The 19,532-nt window shown below is 53.3% G+C and overlaps 1 protein-coding gene and 1 long non-coding RNA gene across 3 annotated transcripts; one reads left to right on the top strand and one right to left on the bottom strand.

The window, feature by feature from the left end:
- Positions 1 to 302: 302 nt before the first annotated feature.
- Hspa12b (heat shock protein family A (Hsp70) member 12B) lies at positions 303 to 19,180 on the bottom strand. Of its 2 annotated transcripts, none has more exons than XM_052723972.1 (14): positions 18,994 to 19,180; positions 13,704 to 13,765; positions 11,941 to 12,000; positions 10,144 to 10,241; positions 9,073 to 9,197; positions 7,663 to 7,765; positions 7,286 to 7,390; positions 6,882 to 6,998; positions 4,748 to 4,922; positions 3,965 to 4,051; positions 3,506 to 3,610; positions 3,140 to 3,398; positions 2,621 to 2,724; positions 303 to 1,752 (listed from the first exon to the last, which is right to left on the bottom strand). In XM_052723972.1, the coding sequence occupies exons 3-14, from the start codon at positions 11,981 to 11,983 to the stop codon at positions 1,100 to 1,102; spliced, it is 1,974 nt and encodes a 657-aa protein (XP_052579932.1). In that variant the 5' UTR covers positions 11,984 to 12,000; positions 13,704 to 13,765; positions 18,994 to 19,180; the 3' UTR covers positions 303 to 1,099. The 2 variants fall into 2 exon arrangements, with proteins under 2 accessions (XP_052579932.1, XP_052579931.1); XM_052723971.1 differs by having other exon boundaries at positions 7,663 to 7,849; positions 18,994 to 19,178.
- On the top strand, positions 3,493 to 13,438 carry LOC128101136 (uncharacterized). Its single transcript, XR_008215001.1, has 3 exons — positions 3,493 to 3,628; positions 8,123 to 8,216; positions 13,152 to 13,438. It is a non-coding gene; the product is annotated as an uncharacterized LOC128101136 (long non-coding RNA).
- Positions 19,181 to 19,532: the final 352 nt, after the last annotated feature.

The following is a 19,532-nucleotide window of genomic DNA, read 5'->3' as shown; positions in this document are numbered from 1 at the left end:
AGCCGGTTCCATCAGGAGGAAGGGGTACTGCATGATACCGTAGCACCGGCACCGTCAGGGGATGGAGGCCTTTTAGGCCTGGGGCTCGCTGCTTAATTTGGGTGGGGAGCTGCCTCCTGCCTAGGCCGTAGAGCAGTCTTCAGGGACTCTGATGCTCGACAGCGAGGAAGCACCAGCTCCTTGCCGAGTAAGTCCCTTTCATCTGTGCAGCTGAGGCCGGTCTCGCTCCTCTCCAGTACTTGTACCTCATACGGTGCCCCCACTTATGGGGGGTCCCCACTCCAGTGGTTCTAGAAGACTACTTTTCTTGACCACAAATGCTTTATTTTCACCTAGGGTAAGTTCTCAGGCAGGTAAAGTTGTCCTATGCCATGGTTGGCTGGAAGTGCCTGGCATTTCACACTTGGAGAAACTGAGGCCCATGGTTGATCTTAATGGTATGCTATACTGATTAAGTGGCAGAGCTGGGACACCCCCTGCCCCTCACCCCATAACTCTGTCCTGTGGCTGAGTTGGGGGCAAATGGGTCATTTATAGGCTGCCCGTGGGTCCTCAGAGCATGCTGTGTCTACATCCCCTCCAAACTGCCTTCACTGTGGCAGTGCACCCTCCTCCCATCAGCCACTGCTCCGCGGTTAACAGTCACACATCCAGGTACTACTACACCTGTCTGTCCCTTTAGCATGGGCTTAACCCCCTACCCCGCATGAAACTGCTCTTGGCTTCCTGTGGCTAAAGCACAACAGTTAGTGAACTCTAACCTTCAGGCCCAGGTTCTGCACCTCACCGGCTCCTCAGCAGTTCCCCTTCCCCTTCCCCTCACCCCCAGTGTTTAGTCCTCTGTTGCAGTCTGTCTTCGTGGTCACACACTTGCCAAGCGGCGCTCACCCTCTAACAAACCTCTTAGAAATCTCTTATACCACCTCGCCTCTTGGGTGCTCTCTTGGAGCAAGGGGACTTTTAGTGTTCCAGTCAGCAGACCAAGACCCAATACCAAAGCTGGTCTCCATGTGTCCTTCACATTTCGCTCAGGGTAGGGAGAAAGGGGCGCTGCTGTGAAGGCTAGCATGTTCTTGTGTCCCCACCGGAAGGGGCGCCCTCAGTTGGAAAGAAAGTCGATGGCCGCCCGTACAGAACGATTTGTACTGACATCCACAGCAGTGACCTTAATCTCGGTATCGCCAAACTGCATGGCAGCGCGGATCTCACGGCGGTTGGGGGACGGGCCTGTGTTCTCCGGGCAGCCGTCAGGCTCCAGCTCCAGGCTGAGTGCGCCACACTTGCGCACACCAGGGTCAGTGATGAAGCGTGCATCCTCCGCAGCACAGCAGTACAGATTGATGAGCACACGCCGCTGGCCCGGGCGCGCAGGACAGTAGCTGCGCCGCACCTCCTCTCCCAGGGCCACTGACTGCTCGGCCGCTACGAAGCGCTCGAAGACATCAGTGCACCAGCGGCGCCCGTCCCGAACCAGCAATTTCTCAGGTGGGTGGTGGCCGGGCACAAAACGGTTGAGCACACCCACGCCGTAAGTGAGAGGGGAGCGGCGTACCCGCACCACACCGGGGGCCTGGCCAAAGAGCACGGCTCCCTTGAGGATGGTGAGGCCCACATCGTGCGGGACCACAACGCGCAGGCCACGGGTGCCCAGCGCTGTGTGCACCGCATGCTGCAGTACGGCCGACTCCGCAAAGCCGCCCACCAGGAACAGCAACTTCACGCCCTGCACCTCAGGCCTAGCCAGCAACATCTCTGCAGGGCAGGGACCGGTGTGGGATGGGGTTCAGGAAGAGAGGGATGGAGACAGAGTCACTAAAGGCCACCAGTGGCTCTGCTGCCCACACCAGTATTTGGGGGGAGGGCGGAGGGGGAGGGGAGTTGGTCTTTCGAGACAGGGTTTCTCTGTATGACAGAGCCCTGACTGTCCTGGAACATGCTTTATAGACCAGGCTGGCCTCAAACTCAGAGATCTACCTCTTTCTCTCTTTCAAGTGCTGGTATTTTTTTTTCTTTCTTCGAGACAGGGTTTCTCTGTGTAGCTTTGCGCCTTTCCTGGAACTCACTTGGTAGCCCAGGCTGGCCTTGAACTCACAGAGATCCGCCTGGCTCTGCCTCCCGAGTGCTGGGATTAAAGGTGTGCGCCATCACCGCCCAGCCCAAGTGCTGGTATTAAAGGCATGTGCCACTGTGCCCGGCCCCACCGATACTCTTAATTAAAAGCATCTAAAAACCGGGCATTGATAGAAAAGAGCTCTTTCACTGAAGGTTCCTGGCACTCCTCACTGGGCTTGCCAGCCCCAACACCCTACTACTTTGCTACCATCCCATGAAGGGTAAAGAATCAGGAATGCATTTACACTGTTCAGGGCAGCGTGTCCACTCTACACACTATTAGCTCATTTAGTCCCATTTACAAATGGGGGCATGGAGGCACCAGCCCTTCTTGAACCTGGCAGGACTATAAACAGTTCCATAGTCACCATGTGTTGTTTGCTCCAGGTATTATGGAGGATTCTGGGTTTCATCCCAAGGTAAGGATGTGTGGGGGTTTACAGGCATAGATGACAGGAATTATTTCTGAACCTGGATTTGATGATGAATGGGGCATCCAGGTACTCACCTATGTGTTGGATGATCCCACTGACTGTGGGCTGAAACAGCTCATTCATAGCCTCACAGGACATCCGGAGCATCCCCTGTGAGGACCACTTCACGAAGTTCACACTGCAGGTGGTGAAGGGGACACACAAGTCCACGGGTCAGTCCAGCTGTTTGCTGCGGCTTCTAGTCAGGGGTCCTCACGTGTCACAGGGTGGACACCTGCCCTTATCCTCAATCCCACCCTGCTGTCTGCTCGGCTCACTCAGCGTAGCAGAGCCAAGAGCATTGAGTAACAGGGTGGGGCAGGGAGAAGATAGCATTTGCAACCTCTGTCCCTTATGACACTCTCAACGTGCAGTTTGGACTGCTGATTCCTGACCGCTGGTGGACCTGCCCCACCACCCAGTACTCACACCCCACCACCTGTCACTGTCTCAGCTGGCATGGTGTATGTGTGGAACTGACCAGGCCTCCGACTCTCCCTTGCAAGGGCAGGCCGCATTAGCAAACGCTGCCTGAGCCCTGACCCTGGGCACACCTGCTCCTGCGCAGGGCCGTCTCCACGTTGTGGCCTCGCTGTTTGCGGTAGAAATCAATGAACGAGAAGGGAAGCGAAATGTTGAGTGCGCCTGCGCGGTGTGGGCCTGCAGTGCGCTTGCGGGCCTCGAAGGCAATGGTTAGATCCACCCAAGCCGCTGGCCGTTGCCTTTTGAATTTGGCGATGAAGTCCTCTCCGAATATGCGGCAGAGCAGCTGCTCAAAGGCCAGGTCCACCCCGACTGCGCCGTAAGGGCCGCCTGCAGAAGGGTAGGAGACAGAGGGTGTCATTGCCAGATAGGCCACCAGGGGACGATGGAAGGTCCTGTGCGAGCTGGGTGGCAAGGGTACTTATGGGTCTACTCGCCGGAAGCCTTGTAGAGCTCCTTGAGGGTGCCATGAGGCTGCTCCAGCTGGTGTACAGTCAGGTCCACAGTGCCACCCCCACAGTCTGCCACCATGTAGCGGTCTCCTGCACCGGTCGATACAGGTAACATTAAAGGCCCGTCTCTCGCCTTCAGTCTTGCACCCCCAACCGCCAGCCCCCAACCCTGCTCCAGACACCAAGCCTAGCCTTGGGGGACAGTATGGAAGCAGGGAGGGAGATGAAGGGCTTCATCTCAGGCTATCAAATAAGGATGCTGAGTGTGGAAGGGATCGGATTTGAGGCTTGAACATGGAACAGAATCTCCTGGCGGGATGAGTAGAGGGTGCCGCTGTAAACAGGATGACTGAGGGAAGATGTAGGCTTCACAGATGTACCCATCCCCAGTTCCTGCAGTTTCCTGCAGGAATTGGGGTGTTCCTTCATACCCTGTTGCCTCACCTTCTTGCATCTCTGCCCACAGTTCTCCCACACCAGACTCCACCAGGAACGTTCGGCTGTGGCGAGACCTGCGCAGCTGCTCCCGGGCTGGGGTTGGGCACGACAGCAAAGTGAGGTTAGGAGCTAGCTACCACTCCCAACTCTTCTCCTTACCAAGGCTGTCCCGGGCACTGCGGCAATACTGATCCCAACCCCAGGCACTAGAAGCATTTCTGGCTGGACACAGGACTTTTTCTTGACCCAGAGGGAGCAGGTCCTGGCACATTCAGGCCTGAGAGGCCTTGAAGGATCTGGGTGGGAGAGGTCTCCAAGTGTCCCAGGGAATCTCGGGACTTGGGGCCTCTCCCTGCCAGGGAGATCACATTTAGGAGGATGGCCAAAACGGACTACAGTTGTCCTTGGCCTCAGTGCCTGGGTCTGGCTGCAAGGGGCAAGGCGGGGCAGGGTTGATGTGGGGTAACAGTTGATGGAGAGGCTGTTTAAAGAAAAGCCTCTGAAGAGGAGGCTGGGGCCCAGCTTGCTCCCTTGTTAGTGTCCACTGAGCCCCTGTCCCAAGGCAGTCTGTCTCCCTGACCCTCAGACTCTTCTTCCCTGGTCAAGGTGAGATTGTCCTCCACCTGGGGTCCTGGAGCCAGGGCTGTGTCCTCCTCACACTGAACTCTACCTAGCTTCCCCCAGGGTGGTGACTCCCCCTTTTCCATCCTAGACATCGCTAACCTCCCAACCTTTCAAGGGCACTTGCCACCGAACCCAGCACTAGGCAGCAACCCTGGAACAGCTTACCATGTCGAAAGCTGGAGTCGATAGAACGGCGCTCGCCCAGGCGCCCACCACCCGCAGTCCGGCTGCTCAGGTCCATGAGCTGGTGCAGGCGAAGTTTTCGACAGTAGACAGAGGCAGCCTCAGGCTCCAGGGCAATGAGTAGTTTTTCTGCATCCTCTCGAGACACCAGGCCAGCCTGGGGATAGGTGGTGGCCAGCACCAGGCAGCACCATAGACTGTCATGTAAGATGGCACTCTGGGGCCTGGGGCCTCCCACCTCTTCTCCCATCACACACCAGCCATGCTGGGCCTGCCAGGCCCCTTCATGCTACACACAGCTGAAGATGCCTCACAGGCGCCGTGAGGTCAGGCTGGGGAGGGCCAGGGCCAAGGAGCCAACGGCTTACCGAGCAGAAAGAAATGGCATGGTTACAGCAAGTTTCCCTCTCCAGGTGCAGAGCTGGCTAACTAAGTGCTGGCTGTGGTGTTCCTGTGTTCGAGCACAGTGGGGTGGGTGCAGTGGACTGGAGGGGATGGTGGGGGTTAAGTGCTGGCTGTGGAGTTCCTGTGTTCCAGCACAGTGGGGTGGGTGCCGTGGACTGGAGGGGATGGTGGGGGTTAAGTGCTGGCTGTGGTGTTCCTGTGTTCGAGCACAGTGGGGTGGGTGCAGTGGACTGGAGGGGATGGTGGGGGTTAAGTGCTGGCTGTGGAGTTCCTGTGTTCCAGCACAGTGGGGTGGGTGCCGTGGACTGGAGGGGATGGTGGGGGTTAAGTGCTGGCTGTGGAGTTCCTGTGTTCCAGCACAGTGGGGTGGGTGCCGTGGACTGGAGGGGATGGTGGGGCACTGCCCAGCTCACCAGGCTGGTGTCAGATATTGGCCATAGGTTGCCCCACTCCCAGGAGAACTCTGTTCCCAGAGAATCTACTATAGCAGGAAGGAAATAGTGAAATTCCAGGCACCACGACAGGCCAGTGGGGGTACGGGAGAAACACTCAAAATCTGTCATTTCCTGCAGCAGGACAAAGGCTCTCTCCAGGGAGCTTAGAGTTCATGGGATTCCATGCATTCTGACCGGGTTAAGAAGAGGGGGACAGGTAGGCATGGAGGGTCCCTGCCCTGAGCCCTGCCCTGAGCCAGCCCTTTCTGAGCGGACATCAGGGAGCAATGTGGGAGAAAGCAGGGCAGGCATGTCTGTTCTGTCTGAGGACATCTGATCCCGGCAGAGCAGCTCATTATGCTCAAAGTCAACCCCCTCTAGAGACAAGCACAGGCACCCACGGGACTGTCATCCGACCCACAGGTGGAGGCATGTTGGCATCTCCAAGGAGGCGGAAGGCAGGCTTGGGATAGCTTTTGGATGTCCTAGTCTCTGTTCCTCAAGGCCCCAGGGGCAGAGCCAAGCAGCCTGTCTTGCTCTGTGAGGTCTCCCTGTCCCCACTGGAGAGAGTAGCGTCTGAACCCCACATACTCCGTGGTAGGAAGACATCACACTTTGGCCAGAATCATCTCCCTTTGTAGCTAAATAGTCCTTTTCCTCTGGGGAGAACCTGCAAGGCCTGGGGCAGGCGTGGAGGTGTGCAGAAGTGCTGCCGAGGGCCCAAGTGGCTGTCCCTGGCCCCTGCCTGTCGCTGTGCAGCTCCTGCTGTAGACACCTGTCCCACCTCACATGGACAAATGCCCCTCCCACCCCGCCAGCAAGCAATGGCAGGCAGTTACGGACCCTCGCCTCCCTGTGGCCAAGTCCTCCTGCCACAGTCCTCCCTCCGGGGCTTCCTGTAGAACGGAGTTGAAGCTCGACTCCAGCAAGACCGCATCCTTGGTCATCCCTCTCCAGTCCTGAGTCCTCCACCCTCTTTGTCCCCAGAGTCTGTCTTCAACAGACTGTATACACAGTACTCCCTATCTCGGGCTCTGCTTCTCAGGAACTTGACAGGACATTAACTGTCTATGATGGCCTGTGCCCCTGTCCAGCTGTCCTTGTTCTTGCAGACCCACCCCCTCTCCTGGGGACAGCAGCGTCCCCAAATCCCAGCAAGGGTGACTATCTTCACACAATGATTTTTTTTTGGTCCTCAGGGTTGAAGGATGGATGAGGTGTGGGCTACCCCCAGGGCCATCTTGGGGTGGGGCACAGTTCCACTTGCACATCCTCACCAGGTAGGCAGCCTCTCTCATGAACTGCTTAGCCGGCTGTTTCCAGATGGCGGGCACTGTCAGCACCCAGCGCACGGTGTCCTTCTCTAGCATACTTGGGCTCTGTTCTCTCAGCTCCTGCAGCAGGGGAGGACAGTGAGGCAACAACTGGCCCGAAGCAATTCCAGACCCCTCTGGGAGCTGGACGGACTCATCAAGCCCCGCTTGGGAAGATCTGTTGCTGGGGTGAGAAGTCTGATTTTCACCTGGCTGGCCCAAGTGCAAGTTCTAACAGACAGGACAGGAACTGGAGATGGCCTGTGACCACTCATCCTCTGGACTCAGGGTGGGATTAGGGCAGAGGAAGGGAATAGAAGGGAGGGGGTGTCCCTGCCCCAGTCCGTGGGTTGGGACTAGCCGCACACCTGGAGGGCGTGCTCCTTGAAGAAGCGGAGGGCATGGGCAAACACCTCCAGGGCCAGCATCTTCTTCCCGTTCACGGCCTCCAGCTGGGTCTTCAAGGTGAGATCCTGGCAGAGACACAGGGCCACTCTGCGGGAGGCCATAGCTCTGCCCCAACTACAGCCATCCTCTAGTTCTGCACACGGCCTTCTAACCCGCCTCGACATCAAGCTCACAGTCAGTCTTGCTCACCTTCTGTTACTTCCATTATCCCACCCCTTGCGAGGCCCCTAGTTTGGCCATTCCTCTGGTCTTTTCGATAGGTCCTGCTCTCCACTAACACTGCCTACTCCCTTCTGGGCTCCACCTCCCCAGCAGGAGCCTGGCCGCATTGGCTCACAGTGGCGCTGTGGATCTTCATCTTAAACTTCTCAAAGTAGAGCCAGTCCCGAGCCTCCTCAGGGTCTAGGTCATGGTAGTAGTCACGGGCGGTGTAGCCAAAACTGTGAAAGACACCCTCTGGGGTCAGCAGCAGACAAGTAGGGGTCTTCTGGTGGGCGACGCCTGGGTCCCCTCCCTCCCATTTCCTGCAAAGACAAAGGCAGTCAGGAGCCAAAGGCAACCTTCCTACAGTTGGGTGCTGGCTCAGGGGCCAGTTGTGTGACCACGAGCATGACACAACTTCCCTGAGCTTCCGTTCCCCCCCCCCCCCCCCCCCCGCGTCTGTAAAATGAAAATAATGGATATGGGAGTGGTGACTGTAATCCCAGCATTTAGGAGGCTGAGGTGGGATGATTGTCAGACCATCTCTCAAACACCACCCCACCCCTCAGAATAATAATTGTACATATCTCTTACAGTTTCATGGAGATGAAATGGTGCCAATTTACATCCCTCTCTACAAATGTTCCCCCCAGGATCCTCTCTATCCAAGGAGCCCTGAGAGACCTTTGGGTAGGGTATCCCATTTGAACTCTTCTCTGTATTATTATGAGCAACAGCAAGCTATTATTCCACGGCCTGTGTCTGGCCTCCTGATATGTTTCCCTGGGACCCTAGGGAAGCCATCTCTGGCCCAGGCACTGTACTTCTCAAGGCTGTTTTCCAGGGCCAAATTACTGCAATGTCTTTGGTGATTCCTTCCTTTGTTTTCTCCCTCCCTTCCTTTCTGTTATTTTTAGAGCCTGGGTATGGTGGCACCTATAACCCTGCCACTGGGGGGTCGGGGTGGGGAGTAGGGATGAGTGGATCTCTAGAGCTCCATGGCCAGCTAGTCTAGCCAATCGGTGAGCTCTTCTGGGTTCAATGAGAGGTTCTGTCTCAATAAGACGATGGAGAGCGACAGGGGAAGATCTTATCAACCTCTGGCCTTAATATGCATGTACAAATGCACAAATACACACACATACACACACACACACACACACACACACACACACACACACACACACACACACTTAAAAAAAATCAAAACATACATCCCCAAAATAAAGCCCTTGGTTGGGGATACAACCCCAGAACACCTGTGTAGCATGCTTGTGGCCCTGGGCTCGATGTCCAGCACTGTAAATAAATAAACGGATGAACAAATAAATAAATTAAGTCCAACATTCCTGTCGTGGGTAAGAGGACTCCAAATAAGGCTGGAGGTCAAGACCTGAAGTCCATTCTCCAGCCTTCCGTCCCAGTGAGGAGTCCTAGAGATGTAAGGGAGTCTGATAAGACCATGCCCCGTGATTATTTCTAAGGCCAGGCCTGTACAGAATGTGAGGTACCTCCCCAGCCCAGCTTCCCAGCCCAGCTGCCTCACCTCATCATGTGGATGGCTTCAGGGTCACTAGCAAAGCTGAAAGCATACCCACTGGATGTGGTCCCAAAGTCGATGGCTACCACCACAGAGAAGGAGGCCGGCTGTGGGGCACGGGCCTCTGGCTTCTGCAAGTTCAAGACCTAACGTCAGCCAACGGCTAAGAGGAACTCCTCCCCTTCACTGCCTGTGGCCCAAAGCAGCTTTGTCCCAGACCCACTGGCCCACCTTCCCGGTTTTACACCGCACCTCCTCCAGGCTGAGACCTGGCCATGCCACCTGCCTGGACGGTCCAAGGCCTCTCAGGAAGCCACAGCAGCTGGGGTTTAAAATGACTGCTAGCTTCCACTTCACCTGACTGCTGCCCAGATCCCCTCGGCCCATCTGCCTCTCCCGCCATTTTCACAGCCTGCTGCTAGCCTTGCTCCAGCTGGGAGCAATTTGGCTTTTCTGGGCGGTTTTCTAATACACGGATGTGCACACTTTGTGTAACACAAACCAGAGTCTGGTTTTGTAGAAGAGAGGAGGGGCCCCAATGCATATGTGGAATTGTCCCTACTTCTCCCAAGCTCGACTTGAGCTCCCTGAGAACAGGGGACCCCAAGCTGGATGATCAGGACAAGGCCATATAGGGTAGGTAACTCAGGAAAGCTATGAGATCAGAGGCTAGGGCTTGGAAACTTCAATTGTGAAGTTTCTAAATATTTTTAAACAGTATACTTTTCCCTGAGATAGGACTTAGAGTGTGTTAGGGCTCTGGTTGGCAGGAACAGGGCTTGAGGACCTAGAAAAGTCGTATGCCTGCCTAAGCAGGTCAGCCACAGTGGCTCCTGGGAGTCATCCTGCTATAGAGAGCAGTAGAAGTGAGTTACCTGGAGCTTATGTTTTCAGTAGAATCGCTACGTCTATAGTCCAAGGCCATGGGGACACATGACTAGTGTGCCCGGGGTAGGAGGCCTGGTGGCATGCCTCTGTACCTTTCTTCAGTCCAGTCCCCACCACAGCTCTGCCAGGGGCCACCCTCTTCCATACCACCCAGGCCACTGACCACCCAAATTCCCAATCAGGGCTTACTGGAGAGTGTGAAGGTGTGAGAGGGGCAATGCCACAGCTTTCCTGGGTCCTCGGGGAGCCGGGTGGGCTGGGCACTGGGGATCTGTCTGGGCTAGAGCCTGTAGAGAAGAGAGGCCAAGTCACCCTCGAATGATCTGGGAAGCAGGTCTATCTGTTCTCTCTGAGCCTGGCTGAGGCAAAGGGCCATTTGTGAGGGGAAGCGGGACAGGAGGGAGTAGGAAGGACATGCACGACGCAGGGTTGAGTCTAAGCACCTTCCTGGACCAGTCAGATGCACTTGTCCCCCTGCATGGTGACTTGTGTGTGTCACCTGGGCACAGTTTCCCAAGTCCCCTTTAAGCACATGCAGGAGAACAGAAGGAGGCAGAGAAGCATTTTGTGGTAGAAAGACAGTCTAGAGATGGGTAGGAGGAGCAGTGGGCAGATGGGTTCCTGTGGCAGGGCCAGAGGGGGCTACAGATGTAAGTGGCTGTGAGGTGGGACATGTGGCCCAGAGGCAGGCTGTTCCTCTCTGCCATTACGTCAGGTCACATGGTTCTAATCAGGACTTGAGGGAGTTCCCCCATTCCCAGAGGGCACAGACAGGACCAGAAAGGGAAGGCAGCACCTATCCCCAACCCAGCTCTGTGTCTGGGGATGTCCTCAGCACCAGGAGTTTTGACCACCTGTCCCAGCACACACACATACACTCAAGTTAGCATTGGGGGCAGAAGGGTCACTGAGATCTTCCTGAGGGCCTAGGCCTGAGCTGGGCTTTAGGGTCTAGGAAACAGAGCAACCTCCAGGAGGGCCCCGGGTATGGCTTGAATTAGACACTCATGGGACAGGAAGGCCAGACTGGCAGGACACCCAAAGGTGGCATCGAAGTCACTAGTCACCAGCACACTAAGGTTTGCTAAGGGTCATGGGAAGGGATGGCACTGAGACCCTGACACCAATGGATGGGGTTAGAGAGGCTGACAGGAGGAGAGTGGGATCTGGCATGAAGGCCCATGTCAGCAGGTCTGACTGACCGTACTTTGGGACAGGGACATCTGTGTGTGCTCCCTCAGCTTGTCTGTGATCCTTGACAGTGGCCCTGGGATAGCCCAGGGATGTATTCGAGGGTCTATAGGAAGTGCCTGGGCGCAGCTGCAGTGTTTCTGGGTACTAGAAAAACAGGGTCAGGGCAGCTACAGTTCAAGATTCCCTTCCTTGGGCATCCAGTATGGACTAGGCCCTGCTATCAGCTCTAATGTGAAAGGCAGTTGCTGTGGCTGGAGCCTGGGAAGGGAGGCAGGAAGGAAGGGCCCAGCCCACCAGGTCTTTGTGAATGGACTTCCTGAGGAGTGTCCTGCCTGCCTGCTGGTCTCCCACCCTGCAGAGAGCACAAAGCCTACACCCGGATGAAAGCAGATGTGCTGAGATCAGTGCACACAGGCTCCCCTGCAGACCACTCAAGGTCCTGTGCATGGGGACCCTACATACACACGCACAAAGGGTCCCATGCACATACTTGCACAAAGCATATGCAAGTCCTTTGCACACAGATAAGCATATGCACACACACAGGGCTCTCTGAACAGATACTTTCTGTGTACGGACCATCACTGCACACACATGCACAGGTGTGCACACCATACACACACACACACACACACACACACACACACACACACACACACACACACAGAGTGTAGAATGTATAGAATGGTTCTCAGGAACTTGTGCTGAGAGAGGCAATTGGGGGCAGTGGCTAGTAGTCTCCATGCCAAGGCAAGTGGGGTGGTGGGCAGGGAGGGGCAGCAGAGGTCTTACTGATATACAACCCTTGCAGGCCCATTTCCGGGACAGTCAGCATCCTTGCAGTCTCTGTAGCTGTCAACAAGAACAGACAAAGCAAAATGAGACTTACTCATTCTTGGCTCTTTCCCGGAGTGTTCTTTGTGCTGTTTCTTTACTCTGATCCAGAGTCATTCGATGCTAATCCTTGACATCACACTCTTTCACCTACAAACCCCTCAGGGTGTCTCTCTTGGAGATAAAGATGTCGTCACATTTTTGAAAACCACCATCACAATTCTGTTAGCATATCTAACCAAATCCCTTCATCTCAGCTGGAGCTCAGTCTCCACAGGCCTGGCTTGCTCAAAAATGGCTCTGTAGGAACCACGACCCTCCTCAGTGTTTGGTGCTCACTTTGTGCTGGTAATATTTTTATTGCCTCATGAGCATGCCTGTATAACATGTGTGTGTCTGGTGTCCATGGAGGCCTCAGATTCCTTGGATCTAGAGTTACAGATAGCTGTGAGCCGCCAAGTGGGTGCTGGGAGCCTGGGTCTTCTGGAAAAGCAGCCAGGGCCCCTCACAGCTGAACAAGTTCTGCAGCCCCACAGTGGGGATCCTTAAACTTTCCCCTTGTGACCTTGTTTCATTTGAGACCCTATTTTACATGCAATCCAGGGTATATAATCCAGGATATTATAATCATATAAAATAGGAATGTAAATAAAATATTCATAGTAAGTCATATAGAACTTTATTTTGAAAACAATTCACACACATATATATGTACTTTTCCCACTTATTAAAGATAGGTGAAAATTTGAATAGTAGTGAGATGGATGTGCTTGCTTCTTTTTTACATTAAAAAATGAAGTCTTAGCCAGGTGTGGTGGCTCATGCCTCTACTCTCAGCCCTTGGGAGGTGGAGACAGCAAGATCAGGAATTCAAGGTTAACCTTGGCTACATATCACAAGGAAGGGTAGTCTGGGATACATGTGACCCTGTTTTAAGAAAACCAATAAATAAATATTGGATGAATATCTGATATTACAGAATGTAACATCTCTTCAACATTTGTCAGAGTTGACTGATATTTTGATTTTTATAATGGTCGAGCTGAGAATGCTGCTTCACATAAGTACATAGTTCAAAATGACAGAAGTATATCTAGGGCCATTTCAGAAATTTCAGGAAATTCTATTTTAATCTCAAGTCAAAATTCATTTAATTTTTTTTTTTTCAGTGAAATTCAACTCAGCAACTCAAAAAGCAGTCTTTAAAATCAAACATCCTCATGGCTGGAGAGATGGCCCAGTGGTTAAGAGCACTCTTCCAGAGGAGCTGGGTTCAATTCCCAGCACCCACACATCAGTTCATAACCAACTGAAACTTCCGTTCCAAGGGATTCGATGCCCTTCTGGCCTCCGGAGGTACCAGGCATGAAAGTGGTGCACAGACATACATGCAGGCAAAACACCCATAAATAAAGTAAAATAAAATAAAATAAAATAAAAATAAAAGTCAAATTCTTGTTTGTTTGTTTGTTTGATTTTGGTTTTTTGAGACAGGGTTTCCATGTGTAACCACTCTGGCTGTCTTGGAACTCACTCTGTAGACCAAGCTCGACCTCATAGAGGTCTGCCTGCCTCTACCTCCCGAATGCTGGGACTACAGGTGTGCACCACCACGCCCAGCTAAAAATCAAACATTCTTAAAAAAAACAAAAACAACAACAAGAAACCCACTAACATAATACAAAACAATTTCTAACATGATACAACTCAATGATACCTACATGTTGAGGAATGGCGGGGGGATATTGAAGTCTTTGTTCTCCGTTGTTAAACCAGCATGTTCCTATAAGGAGCCAGAGAAGAGTTCCGTCATTTTGTATGTACAGTAAAACACGGCAGTTCCTAACACAGACCAGTCTCAAATCTGAACTAAGGTGTTTCTGCCAGCTTCTGTGGATATTTCGTGGTCGATGGGCATGCACAGTGCAAAGGGGCCGTGTTGTGTGCTCAGAGCCAAGGCTGCTGTGGGCCACACAAGCGCGACACAGGCTAGCCCTGCCAGAGACAGTTGGATTTATTCAAGTTTTGATTTTGACGTCATTTTTGGTCATTGAACATTCAGCAGACTTCTTGTTGCCAAATTTTCATTTTACCTGCTTAGTCAGGTGTCCTCACAATGGGATCACCAGCCATGTTTTAGGAAATGACCTGTGCCTATTCTGGGGACTTAGGTGATCACTCTCGATCAGACAAGCATGAAAGTAACTTTGAGAATGCCAAGCATACTAAGGATGTGAAGATGGCGTCGGTGTGGGAGAAAAGAGCTGGGCTGGACCCTCCTTGAGACTGGGTTTTATGTGAAGGGCAACAGGAAATCTTCGAGGTTTGGAAGTTGCAGGTTCAGGTGGAGCATGACCGACCATGCCTGCACTCTGATGCTTCTGGCTGCCCGAGAGAGTGAATTGCTGGAGAGTAATATGGAAGTGGGAAATCAGCGGGGCGCTATAGGTTTCCAGGCTCGAGATGACCGTGAACTGTGCACCTCAGACACAAGTGCAGACATTTCAGAGGTGGTAGTGTAAATCAGCAGAGCTGATCAGGCCCGTTAAGTGGGCCTTAGGAGGAAACTCTTCTGACTTAAGCTGGGGGATGGAAGGGAAGACAGGACAGAAGGAAGGTGGGCAGCAGGAGCGGGCAGAGTGTGGATGCTGTGTCACGCGGAGGTCGAAACAAAACCAAACTAGCCATCAGATGTGTAGTCTGGAGATAGGGAGCAGTCCCTGAGTATACATTAGAGAGTCATTGTCGTGGGAGTCTGGGAGGAAGTGGAATGGGAGGGAAGGGAGAAGGACATTTAAAGGCTTGGCAGGTGGAAGTAGGCTGACCAAGGACCCTCCTGTGGTTCCATGACAACCCCAGCAAGAGAAGAGGGTGAAGCTAGATGATTTTGAGAAGTCCTCGAACAAAGGGGCTGGGGAGATGGCTCAACAGTTAAGAACATTTGCTGTTCCTGTAGAGGAGGACCTGGGTTCTGTTCCCAGCGCCCACACAGTGGCTCACAACCATTTTCAACTCCAGTTCCAGGGGATCCAAGCCCTCTTCTGGCCTCTGTGGGCACTAGGCACACGTGTGGGACACAGACAGACACGCAGGTAAAACATTCATACAAACAAAATTTAAAAAATAATTTAAAGAAGTCCTTAAGATCGCAAATATCTGTCCGACTGGCCCAAGACAGATAAACCCAGGTAAAGCTGGGCAAAAGAAGCTTGGCTGAGGAGGGTGGGTACAAGTTCCCAGAGGGAGGCAAGGAAGGTTATGTGTTCATGTGTTTTCATTTTTAAACACATTTTAATTTTTTAATTATGATTTTACTGGAGGGGAGAAGTTGACGATGGAGGCATCTAGGGTGCTTGTGCGGCTGTCAGAGGACAGTCACTTCCCTCTTTCCTCCTTTATGTGGGTTCCAGTCATCAGGGTTGCATGGCATGTGCTTTTACCCATGAGCCAGCTTGCTGATTCAAGTTGATCGTTTGTTATAAACCAAGGTTAGCTGTGTTTTTGTTCCTAACATGGGAGGGGTTTGAACTTGAATTTGTGAGGTTCTGGGGTCCAAGCTCTAAGCAAATGCCTCCAACTCATCAATAGTTTTGTTACTCAAAGTGTGGCCTCAGGTCCAGCAGTCCCGGCATCACCATGCCGCACAGAGCTGTGGAAATTCAGACTCCTCCACCCTGACCTTGTGTTTTTCTTTTTCTTTATTTTCTCCCTCCCCGCTTCTCTTTCTTTTTCTGTCCCCCCCCCCCCCGCGCCCCTGGATTTCTCTGTGTAGACCTGGCTGTCCTGGAATGCGTGCTCTGTAGACAAGGCTGGTCTTGAACTCAGAGATCCTCCTGTCTCTGCCTCCCAAGTGCTGGGATTAAAGGTGTGTGCCACCACCGCCTGGCCAGAACATGTATTTTAATGAGATTCCCAAGGTAATTCAGATTCTCCTTATAGATTAAGCCATATTCAAGTGTTCTCGCTGCTCCGTAGTCTGCAAATCATGGGTGCTATTGCTCTTACATGTGAGCCTGGCTATCCCTTTAAACAAAGGTGGAGGCTGCACCTCTCTGTAGCCTGATCAGGAAGTTTTGCTAACAGAACACAAGCAGACATAGAGCCGGGCAGTGGCACACCCATACACACAAGGATACTCCCTTGCTCACACACTATCCGAACACACCCAGCATCAGGGAAGGACAGCCAGACTCTTGTACATCCAGGGTACCCCTGTGTAGCCAGCACCATGGAGATTTCTAGACACATACAATCTTGCTTCCATGATACTGGAGAGGCACAGTTGGCTGTACCAGGAGCCAAAATTAGGGAAAGGATGAGGGCTGACTGTAGCTAAGGGATGATGTTGAAGAGAGGCAAAGCAAATAGAGGGACCTGTAAGAACCCTGGGATCAGGGCAGAAGCCTAGCTCAGATGAGAAGGATAAACTAGAGCTGGGTACCACAAACTCTCCAGAGATGGCACTGTCTCTTAATTCTACATCCACTGACATGTGATGTTAGCTTGAAAGCAGCCGTGGCTAGGAGTATTTACACTGCAGAAATTGGCGAACAGAGAACTGACTGTATTTACTGGCATGCCACTGTATCAAAGCCCTCCACAACATGTACTGAGCACTTCTGTGTCATAGGCTTGAGTTAGGTGCTGAGAACCACTTTGATGAATGAATGAATAAACAAACAAACAAACAAATAAATAAATGGATTTTCCGGGCCAAGCTTATTGGATAGCAGAAAATAACCTTGAACTTCCAAGGGAAAAAGAGTTGAGTTGTCACTCTAAGGCTTAATTCCATGTCACAAGCAGATGCCTTTACCTCCACCAGGACCCATTATGGTACCATCTAAGAGTGTGTCACCTCTCTGTACCTCAGCGCAATGGGTGGTATTGGGTTTGTGAGGACCAAGTCCAGGTATGGAGAGTGCTGGGAAAGGCAGGGAGCTGGGTGTGTGTGGACAGTGCTCTTAGCTTCTCTGTGGATTTGGCTTTAGTACTGGGTCTTATTGAGAATTTTATTGTACCTACCCTGAGTTCTTTTTGAAGGAGGTAGGAACTGAGACAAACTGTGATAAAGGAGTCTCCACAGATTCCGAAGAGATGGAGGTAAAGGGGCTAGCAGCTGTACAGGGACATACATGTGATCTTCCCACCATATCATGCATGTGTACCCAAAAACATTTGAGGAGACTGCTGCCTAAGGAGCTTAGGATAACTCAGCTCCCAAGAGCTAGGTCTCGGTAGAGTACAGGGATAGAATCAGATGGAGGCAGACCCCCATCCCAAGGACTTCTAATTTCTGGGTGGTAACATCTGAGTTTGAGAGTCACTGGGTAGAACTACTTGGTTTACAGAAAGTAACTCCATTTCTGGATGGAAATTGCATGCCAAATCCAGGTCCCAGCCTGATCACTACTCTACCTGTGGATAACCCCTTAACCCTGTCTATGGCTGACTCCTAGTTCTTGGCCTCATGGCTCATACTCTTCAGATTCACCCTGACTTATAGTTCCGATTATCATCTAATAGGCACAGTCTGTCAATCACGGCAGACTAGGACAGGGTCTGCCAAGTGGGAACTCAGAGACTTCCCCAGGTCTCACAATAACCTAGAACTTTTTTGCCTGATGGACACAATTCTTCAAGGGTCTCTTCTTGAGTGGGGTGGTTAGGTGGGTACCTATGATCTTCAGAACCCTGGAGGTGTGTGGTATTGCTGGATTTCCTGTTTCTATGTGAAGCCCATGAGAACAAAGAACCCATGCAGATCTTAACAGGTCCCTCTTCTCTGGGACCCTGCTGTAGTGGGTAGCTGTTCTAGCTATGACCTTGAAGCACCACCCCTAGTGAGGTAGCAGGTAACTGTCACACCTGCCTATGACCTTGAGTGGCCGCTGGGGACCCTTAAGACCTGGGATACACGTATGTGGCTCTCTCTTGGCTCCCTCGTGGTTTTGGAAGCTGGAGACAGACCAGGAGAAAGAACAGCATGGCCTGTGCCTCAGCCTTCCAGGACCCTGCAATACCCTGCCTCTCCTGACTGGTGCTGCCTGTTTAGCAGCCTGCTGGCCCTTTATTTCAACAGGACTGTCAACAGGTTGAGGTTACAGACATTTCTTCCAAGCTAGTTTGGACCACTCAACCAGGGGCCCAGGGTCGGATCAGATACGTCACCCAAAGGGCTGCCCCACCCTGTTCTGGGGAGATGACCTCAAGGAGAGGGGACCAGGAAAAGGCTGTGGAGTAAGGAGGCTACTCCCTCCTGTAATGGCTAGGGGTGATGGAAATGGCCACCGATGTCCCCAATCTCTACCTCAGCTTTGCTTTCCACATACGTACCACCCCTTTGGGCACTCATCGTGGGAATAACTAGTTCACAATCTCTGTCCCACTGAAACCTGAAGCCCTCTCACCCCTGCCCACTGTCTCCAGTGAAGTTTTTCACTTTCCATGGCCCCATCTGCTCACGGCAGCCTGAGTAAGAGTTCCCGCCTTCCCCTTTCTTCACCGGACAGATTTACTCCACAGACAGCTCCTCCAACCCTGTAGAAGCCCAGACCCCACCCAACTTGGATCCCCACCCTGGCTTCGTTGAGAGAAGCCTAAAGTCTCTTGCATACTGACACACTGGCCCCTCAGATGCTCTCCCACATCCTTGGACCTCAGTGACTGGAGCCTCGTGAGGCACCTCTTGACACACAAATATTCAACCCCCCCAGTCTCACCTCTAGCCCAGGCAGCAGGTCCCCCACAACTGGGTAAGCGGGCAGGCCCCAGTTCACAGCGGCTCTCCTACCAGCCCCCATCCCACCTCCCCATGCACTGGGTCGCTCCAGATCAAGCCTCCGGTGAGGGTCCCACAGCCAGAGCTCAGTTGCCTCCCCCGGCCCGGGCCCGCCTCCTCCAGGAGCTTGCAGATTTGCTCCCACCCAGCCCGCGACTTCATGGGCTTACAGCCCCAAAGAGGAGCCTCTGCGTCTCCCAGGGGAGCCCAGAGGTCCTTCCCCAGCTCACCTCCGCCCTGCGGACAGCTCCGCCGGGTCTGGCCGCCTGGATGCTAGCTCAGAGCCAGCGGCAAAGTCTGCTGTGGCCCTCGACGTGCGCCAGGCCCGTCTCTGCACCCTCCCCCAAGGCCGGATGGCAGCGCTCACCGCCCAGATGTGTGAGCCGGGGCGGGGCCTGCTTGCGCCGAGCTCAGCCCAGGGGCCCAGCCTGGTCCCGCGTCCCGGGCCCCTCCCAGCTTCTCGCAGCACTGCGGGCCAGCGGCGCCTCCTCTGCTCGGAGGGCAGCCCAAGGGGTGGGATGGGAGAAGGCAGAGGGGGAGGAGCAGGGTGGGAGGAGATTTCCAGACCCTCCTAGGCCTTCTGCTCCCACTTCCCCAGCTGCCCACCCTGGGTTTGGGCCCTGGCATCTGCTGCCCAGAGTCTGGTCCCCACGGAGGGTGACCCTATTCCAGATCTCTGAAGTCTCTCCACTCTTTCCTCAACACTTTCCTAGAGGGTGTCCTCAATGGTCATATGGGATAGAGGATGAAGGCAGAACCTAGGTCTCCA

This window comes from Peromyscus californicus, unplaced genomic scaffold (genome assembly GCF_007827085.1).
Source record: "Peromyscus californicus insignis strain IS unplaced genomic scaffold, ASM782708v3 Scaffold_7__1_contigs__length_154581171, whole genome shotgun sequence".
Lineage (NCBI taxonomy): Eukaryota > Metazoa > Chordata > Mammalia > Rodentia > Cricetidae > Peromyscus > Peromyscus californicus.
This window is presented reverse-complemented; position numbering and strand designations above follow the sequence as displayed.

Excerpts from the sequence above, each read along its gene's own strand:
- Hspa12b (XM_052723971.1), bottom strand. The coding sequence starts at position 11,983 with ATGCTGACTGTCCCGGAAATGGGCCTGCAAGGGTTGTATATCA. Across the intron at positions 10,242-11,940 it reads CCTGCAAGGGTTGTATATCA|GCTCTAGCCCAGACAGATCC; the intron begins GTAAGACCTCTG and ends TCTTCTCTACAG. Across the intron at positions 7,391-7,662 it reads TGAAGATCCACAGCGCCACT|GATCTCACCTTGAAGACCCA; the intron begins GTGAGCCAATGC and ends TGTCTCTGCCAG.